General features: G+C 37.0%; 1 protein-coding gene across 1 annotated transcript in view; it reads right to left on the bottom strand.

Moving 5' to 3' along the window:
• Positions 1-9,037, bottom strand: part of LEPR (leptin receptor) — a 117,955-nt gene that overhangs the window by 56,601 nt on the left and 52,317 nt on the right. The window contains exon 8 of the mRNA XM_007959390.1: positions 8,221-8,365. Coding sequence (XP_007957581.1) covers positions 8,221-8,365 — 145 coding nt within the window. The remainder of the gene's footprint in view (positions 1-8,220; positions 8,366-9,037) is intronic.

Genomic DNA, 9,037 nt, shown 5'->3' with positions numbered 1-9,037 from the left:
GGCTCTCAAAATAGGACTGGGAAAGAGTTGCAACATCTGAGTAAACCCAGCCTTACTCATATGGAAAAGAGAAAGCTTTCAAGACCTTCATTTGTTATTGCCTTACTTAGACGTAAAACAAAATGCAAAGCAATGCACTGCCGTTGAGTTGGATCTGACTCATAGCAAGCCTTCCTTGGGTTTCCAAGGCAGTATCATTATGGAAGTAGATTACCCAACCTTCCTTCTAGGAGTGGCTGGTGGGTTTGAACCTCCAGCCTTCTGGATAGCAGTCAAATACCTGAGGCACTATGCTACCAGAGCTCCTATTGAGACATAAGGAAACTTAAAATAAGCAGGTAAATTAAAGAAATGAGATGTAAATATGAAAATTATTAAATGTAAAATGAATGATAAATGTGAAAAGCAGGAAAAACCATGAGTACTGTCTGTAAAATCATTTTGAGTTATTTAGGAATAAATATTTTCTTAAAACATGCTTTTTAAATGCATGTATACTATTCCATACTATATTCAGTCCTCTATTGCTGGGAATTTGGTGTGTCTATTTTTCCCAATGAGGAACAACAACAAAAGCAAATGGTTGCTTATATAAGAAAATACTATTTCTAGCACAGTGCATGACAAAAAACAAAACTCACTGCCATTGAGTCATTTCCAGCTCATAGTGACCCCTCCTTGGGTTTCTGAGGCGGTATCTCTACAAAGTAGATTGCCCAACCTTCCTTCTGAGGAGTAGCTGGTGGGTTTGAACCACCAGCCTTCTGGTTAGCAGCCAAATGCCTCAGCCACTATGCCACCAGAGCTCCCATGCATGACAAAGATGACAGTATATTTCGATACCATACAACTTAAAGTAAGCCATTTTCTACTGATAGAATATAAACTGTTTTCACACATTTTTTTAAAAAAGGGAACCACTTCCCAGTTTTTTATTGTTTTATTCTAGTGCCTAAGGCATTTGACTGCTAACCAGAGGGCTGGCAGTTCAAACCCACCAGCCACTCCTCGGAAGGAAAGTTGGGCAATCTACTTTCGTAGTGATACTGCCTCAGAAACCCAAGAAGGTGTCACTGTGAGTCCGGTCTGACTCGACGGCACATAACAACAACAACAACAACATTATAGAATAAAACTCAATTCTGTAATAGGATGCTAAATTCCAATGTCTGTATTTACAATTCATTCAAGAAATTTTTGTTTTGCATTTGTAAACTCAGACACAGGAAAAAAACTTTATAGCTTGACATTACTGGACAGATACCAGTGCAATAGATCTATGGACATGATTGAGTGTAATCCTAGTTCAGGGAGGCACTCCAGCCTCATTCGTACATTCCATTCTGCAGATAAGTACCTAGCACAGACCTGAAAGACTGCTTGCTGACTTACCATCAATACACTTCACACTTCATTATGGAACTGCCTCAAAAATTCTGAGAATAATTCTTTTTTTTTTTCCCCAAAGGTCAAATGAGCTTTCATGAATTAAATTGAAGCTTTTAATTTTAAAGTCTAAAAACATAAACCATTTTCACTTCAAAACCAAATGCAGATAGCAAAGCTTAGTGGAGAAATAAAAGCCATAGTATTTACCATGATGAAATGCTAAATACTAGCTTAAAAATAAGGAAACAAGTTAAGAAAAACCTGATGATTTTTAAAATTTACATGGAACAAATTTTTGAAATTGATTATAGGAGGTAAATGGTGAATATTTAATTTTAAAAACAAGATAAATATGTATTTTATTCTGATATGCAAGACTAAACAATATTTAATTTGTAAAATAAGAAAATAATGATGCTTTTCCTCTCGTGATCAAGTAGTAATACCTGTAGTTAGCAATACAATACAATTAGAATCTACTTGAATGGACTTTATTGAAAGAGGGCATTCTGTTGACAAATATTAGTGAATTATTCAAAATAATATACACTATGAACCAAAGCATTCTAGATAGTAATTTTAAAATGTTTTTATGTATTATAGCTCCAAAAAGTAGACTCTTTTAATCGGGGCACATGCCCCTATTTTTCATTAAGAGCAAAATTTTTTCTCTAATCCATTATAAGAGCTACCAAGTATGAAATCTAAAAATTGCCTAATATGTTTCTCCTCTATTTTGTGCAGAACAAAATATACAGATAATAAAGGTATTACAAAAAATTCAGCCCTTCTAAAGTTGTTTTCAGTGTGAAGCATACCTAATTGTGATATTCTTGGACTTCATAAATTCTGGCAAAAGTCCTACCTTTTCTTCTGAAAAATCTAAAACCTCCTAATGGCTATAGAGAAACAACCTATACAAATAATTTAAATTTAAAAAATAAATAAGAATTTCTTGATTAGGGTAGTCAACGCTTCATTAACTGTAAGCACAGCTTCAGTGTATCAATGAATAAAAAGTAGGAGTTATACATTGGCATTCTGATGGCTATGGCTGTATTCCACCGGGCCACTTTAGTTCAAAAAATAAAATTCAATATTGCTCAAAATGTTTGGAAACATTAGACCAGACGTATTAATTCATTCTACATAAATTAATAGCTCAATCTTACAGAATGTTTCTGTTTGGTGTGTGGCATTGTAGCTCCTATTGGTGAACAGTTGGGCCAGAAACTAATACTATTAAATATCTAGACTTACAACAATGCAACGTATTGCTGTCAAATTGGATCCAACTCATGGCCACCCGTCCTTGGGTTTCCAAGGTGGTATCACTATGGAAGTAGATTGCCCAACCTTCATTCCGAGGAGTGGCTGGTGAGCTTGAACCACCAGCCTTCTGGTTAGTAGTTAAATGCTTCAGGTGCTATGCCACCGGAACACTATCTAGACTTAGGGAGTATTCAAATTCCTTTACACAGGAATAGGAAGTTTCCAAGTTTGGATCAACATGCCTCGCTTTTCCACATGTTTCACGGGTCAAGCCTCAAGTGTGTTAAGTGAAGTGTGGATATTGCTGAAAGGTAATTCAACAAACTAAGCCTACATATCTAGACAACACTAGAACCTCATTTACCAGGTCCTATCAAGGAAATAGGGAGTTCCATAAAAATACTCTACATAATTAACGCTTACTGCTTACTTGCTTTGAGTATCATGGTTTTTAGTACCACCAGAAGTTCTGCATAATTATATTATGCACTTACAAACCCTATTAGTGGCTAAAAACATTGACTTGGAATTAGACTGCAAGCTCCAATACTTTTACAAGTTACTTAACTTTCCTATCTCAATTTCCTTGCCTATGAAATAGGAATAGAGGAAGGTCCTGTCTCCTTTCAATCTCAAAGGATTGTTGAAAAGATAAAATACCTTAATATATGTAAATCACTTAGAACACTGCCTGAAACACAAAAACACTCTTTAAATGTCTATTATTAACAATAAGTATTGTTTTTATTTCATAAGGAATTTTGACACATTTTGTGATCCATGGTCATAGTCACAATAGATGATACTGTAATAGTGAAATGTACCTATGAGCTACTTTAGTGTGTAGAAGCTTTTGTCTCCACTCTTGGTGTCACCAGTTGGTTTTCTACATGGTAAGTTTCCGTCTTTCCCTTTGCAATCAGCCAGCCACTCCTCAGAAGGAAGGCTGGGCAATCTACTTCTGCGATGATACCACCTCGGAAACCCAAGGAGGGGTCGTTATGTGTCAGGCCTGACTCAATGGCAAACAACAACAACAACAAATTACCACTCTGAGGCATCTAAGCTATCCAACTTGGTTAAGTTAGTAAACTTAACTTTATTCAATGTTAAATCAACAAATTCTGCCTTTTGGCAGTTTATTTGCTGTTATTCTGGTTACCTAGTGCCACTCTGACAAGAATATACCACCAATGGGATGGCCTTGACAAACAGGAATTTATTCTTACAATTTGGAGGCTTTAAGTCCAAGTTCAAAGTGCTAGGCTCTAGGGGCTATGTGAAAGCCCCTCAACCATGAGTCCAGCTCTGCCTCCTGCTCCTGGCCCACTGGAGCTAGAGGTGTTTCTTCACTCAGATGGCTGCTGACTGCTGATGCTGAGAAGCCCCAAGGTTGACAAGTAAAAAGGGCACAGTCCCAATGTTACCAAACCACATGGCAGGCCATTAACTTAAGTCCATTGTAAGTCCCAAGGTCAGCAGAAATAGCAGGCTGCTGAACAATGACACAGCTACATGCAGGGTTCAAGCATGCCATAGGCTAGAGACCATTCCCAAGGCTTCTCCTTAAATACAGGAAGCAGACCACATCCCAAAGGCAGCTACTCAGCTGCTTGTGGTAGATCCCACCATGGAGTTGACTGCCAGTCTCATCATGGGGAATAACTACCACCAGTTGCCCAGCCACTCAACCAGGCCCAGCCAAGCTGACACACAAACATAACTGCCACAGCTGTCTAGATAATTTGTTAGTGATTTTCAGATTTTTCTGTTTGGGAGTTTTGAAGACACTGGAGGGATGTCTCAGTGGTGAATTAGTAAAAGATTAACTGTTAATGGTAATATTGTTGAATACTGCACAAGCAAATAAATTGGCAAATTTTATTTTCTACCAAACACAAACTGACCATCTTCTTGCACACAACACTAAATATTTGCATATAGAAGGATTTGTGTAAATGTGTTTTGTAGTATATACTAGTAAATTTGATTGTATATTATATGAAAGCCCAAAAATATAAAACATAGTAAGAAATCAAGAAAATTTAATCCTACAGATATTAAAAACATGAATTAGAAAAGCATTTATTTTATATAAAGTATTTTCTATGAAGTAAAATAGAACTAGAAATACATCCATTCAAAAGTCTGAAAACCTAAATTAATCCACAACAAATTCCTAGGTGAAATGTAACACAAATCACTATTATGTTATTTTGAGTTAACAGTTCTCATCTTAATCCAACTGAATATAATATTGCTACTGATCATTATTCTAGAAGATCTTAATGCATAACTCTTGAACCCTAGCAAATTTTACAAAACTAAATTTGATTATTTTATAAGTCTCCACTTCTTTGGAGAAGGTCCTTTTCCAGATCTAATTAATACAAAAAAACAAAACAACACTAAGAATGAAGCCATTTTATTGTGGAAGGCAATTCACCAAAAGGTGAAATAAAGGAAGCAAGTCACAGGCCACAGTGTGGGGGAAGAGACTGTGACTTCTACTTTCCTCTACCCTCACCCCAGCTCACCCCATCCCACTGTACAAAAGCCTTCCTGTCTTAGTAATCTAGTGCTGCTACAACAGTAATGCCACAAGTGAATGGCTTTTACAATCAGAAATGTATGTCCTCACAGTGTAGGAGGCTAGAAATCTAAATTCAGAGTGTTGGCTCTAGGGGAAGGCATATTCTCTCTCTAAGCTGTTGCTGGCACCATATGTTTTCTCTAAGATGATAGACACTCTCTCTATAGCTCTCCTCACTTCCTTCTGACCCTTCACTAGAATTGCCTTTAAAAAAAAAAAACACCGCCATTGAGTTGATTTTGATCCATAGGACTCCCATTGGGTTTCCAAGGCAGTAAATCTTTACGGAAGTAGATTGCCCCATCTTCCTTCTGTAGAGCAGCTGGTAGGTTAGAACTACAAACCTTCTGGTTAGCAGTCAAATGCCTTAGGCACTGTGCCACCAGAACTCCCTTAGCATGCAAAATTCTACCAACAGTCTCTTTAAGGCAATCTAGACTTTTACTATTAGGTGCCTTAAAACTCTTCTAGCCTCCACCTATTATGCAATTCCAAAACCACTTCCACATTGTAGGTATTTGTTAGAGCAGCAGCCCACTCTCTGTACCAAACTGTGTTTTAGTCATCTAAAAAACTAAGCCAAACTCACTGTCATTACTGCCATTGAGTCAGATCTGACTCATATCGACCCCTTCTTGAGTTTCTGAGGTGGTATGTCTACGAAGTAGATTACCCAACTTTCTTTCTGAGGAGTGGCTGGTGGGTTTGAACTGCCAGCCTCTGGTTAGCAGTCAAATGTCTTAGGCACTATGTCACCAGAGCTCCCTTTAGTTGTCATTGTTGTTGTTATGTGCCATTGAGTCGGATGCGACTCATAGCGACCACTCCTTGGATTTCTGAGGCAATATCACTATGGAAGTAGATTGCCCAACCTTCCTTCGAGGAGTGGCTGGTGGGTTTGAACCGCCAGCCGTCTGGTTAGCAGTCAAGTGCCTTAGGCACTATGCTACCAGAGCTCCTGTACTTACCTAGTGGTGCTAAAACAGAAATATACAAATGGGTGGCTTTAACAAACAGAAATGTACTTTCTCACAGTTTAGGAGGCTAGAAGTCCAAATGCAGAGTGCTGGCTCTAGGAAAAAGTTCTCTCTCTCACTCTCTCTCTCACACACACGTGCACAAACACACACACACACACACATCAGAGGAAGATCTTTGTCTCCTTTCAATATCTGTGGGCCTGCTGTTCCTTGAAGATCTCCATGTGTCTTGTTATCAATATTCCACTGGGTCTAGGAGGTTCTCAGTGCAGGGACTCCAGGTCCAAAGGATGTGCTCTGCTCCTGGCTCTACGTTCTTGGTGATAGTCAGCTCCCTCTCTTTTGACTTGAACAAGGGTGATGACTTAAGTGAGGATGTGATATAAGTAAGGGTGTGATTTGAATCAGGCCCTCTCATAAGCCTGTGACTCAAGGCTCACCCCACACTGATCTTGCGTCACTAACATAATACAGGTTAGGATTTACAACATATCACAAAACAGAGGACAATTACATGAGATTACAAAATGGAGGACAAACCACAGAATACTGGAAGTCATGGTCTAGCCAAGTTGACACATATTTTAGGGGGATATAATTCAATCCAAGATATACCCTATGGGACATTCTGTAAAATTTGGTGCTCCTAATTAATTCATAACTACTTATTGCTCTATTAATCATTAAGAACTATTAATCAATAATATATAATTAAAGATGAAAGGTTTAGCCTTCCTTAAAAAAAGAAACATCCCAAAAGCTGAATTGCCAGCATCATATTATATACACTGTAAATACTCAATAATTGTCCATAGAATAGAGATGAGAAATTAATGTCTTCTAAATCTGTTCACACAAGGTCCCTCACTCCCAGTCAGAATTGTCTTGTTGTTTAGTATTTTGTTTAGCTCTTCTCACAATCTTCCTGTGCTAAGCAATTAATTATGTATCATGGCAATCTCTGAGATTGTGATTCATAAACCATGATAAGAGCTAATATTTATTGGGTGCTTATGATAGAACAGGCATTACAGTAAGCCCTTAATATACATTATTTCATTTTTATCCATGTTAAAATTTCTTCATTTTATAGATGATGAAATTGTGGCATAGAAGGTTTAAAAAATTTTCTAGCTAAGTTGTGGCACCAAAACTTTTATAAACTTCTGTCAGACTCCAAAGTCCCAATGCTCTTAAACCACTAATGATAACTGCTTTGGAACTACCAATGTTTTACGATAATAATCAATATATAAACTTACTTAATTAAACATGTTGAATGTTTTTTTTTTTAAATAGTAGTTGCTATCTTTACATATAGTATAATCATTCTGAGTGGGCTTGGTCAAGAATAATTTTGTCCATTTCACAGCTCAGACAACCAGCCAAAGAACCATTAGGTATCTTCCTATAATCACAACCAGAGCAAGAATTATCCTAAGGCTCCTGAGCATCCATTTTAAGCACAGCACCTTATCTTAGGGGAGAAGATTGGAATAAACACAGTTAGTTTGATTTTAAAAATAACTTTAAAAAGATGAAAATTGAAATTTCTCTAAAGGAAGCACCCAGAGTGAAAGGAATTATTTTATTATGTAAAATATAACATTGAAATAAAATACTAATATTTGAAATTGATGCCAAATAAATATTTTTATTGTGTTTATATGATTAAGGGAATAACAGTACAAGTAGTAATCTGAATTTTTTAATTGAGAAACTTTATACTAACTTTTATCTTTTTAATAAGAAAAAATATTTAAACAAATACTACTAGGGAAACACAAACTTTGGAGATTTTACTTATTTTTAGCGAGTTTTCATTAACAAATTAGCTTGTTCAAAATTTAAGTACAATTTTATATTGTTTCCCCCCTTTCGGTTCAGTGTCACAAAACTTAAGATGCTTATAATATGCCAAAGGCAAATTCAGGAAATGTATTACCCTCACAATAGAAGCTACCATATTAAAAATATAAAACTTACCTTGTGTGGTAAAGATATAAGGGGTGCTCCAGTCACTCCAGATTCCTGGGCCATCCAGTCTTCCACCTCGCACCTGAACCTTATATGAACACCCAGGAAGTACACTGTCTGCTAGCAGGGATGTAGCTGAGACCATTTCAACAGCCTGATAAATGATAAATGTTATATTAAAATATCAGAGCATCAAGTCTATGGAAACTCTTATATACTAAATTGTATCCCCAAAGTAAGTGTTGTAAATCCTAATCCCCTAAGGCATTTGACTGTTAACCAGAAGGTTGATGGTTCAAACCTATCAGCTGCTCTGCAGGAAGACAATGGGACATTTTACATAAAGATTTACTGCCTTGGAAACCCAATGGGGGTTGCTTTGAGTCAGAATCAACTCAATGGCAGTGGGTTATACTTGTAGAGACCATATCAGTGTAGGGTGTGTTTCAAATCAATCACATTCGAGATATAAAATGAGCAGATTAGGTATTGAGAAGCAAGAAGACATGGAGGAAGAAAGATGTCAGACCAGATAGTCAATGAAGTGTGGAGCAGAAGCTGCAAAAAGACACAAACCTTCCCCCACACTTGAAAGAGAGAGAAAGCTTTCCCCTAAAGCCAGTGCCCTGAATTCGGACTTCTAGTCTTCTAAACTGTGAGAAAATAATTTCTATTAGTTAAAGTCACTCCTTTGTAGCATGGTATTTGTGCTCTAGCAGCCCCAGATAATGAAGACAGGAATCTTTACCAAGTCTCAACAAATTTGAAGGAATTCAAACCTTACAGAGTAGTTATCCAGTCATAGTGGAATCGAATAGAAATCAAT

The sequence above is a fragment of the Orycteropus afer genome, unplaced genomic scaffold (assembly GCF_000298275.1).
Source record: "Orycteropus afer afer isolate SDZICR_OR568_19922 unplaced genomic scaffold, OryAfe1.0 scaffold00016, whole genome shotgun sequence".
In the NCBI taxonomy this organism is placed as follows: Eukaryota; Metazoa; Chordata; class Mammalia; order Tubulidentata; family Orycteropodidae; genus Orycteropus; species Orycteropus afer.
The sequence above is the reverse complement of the archived record's forward strand: the minus strand, read 5'-3'. Positions and strand labels throughout refer to the sequence as shown.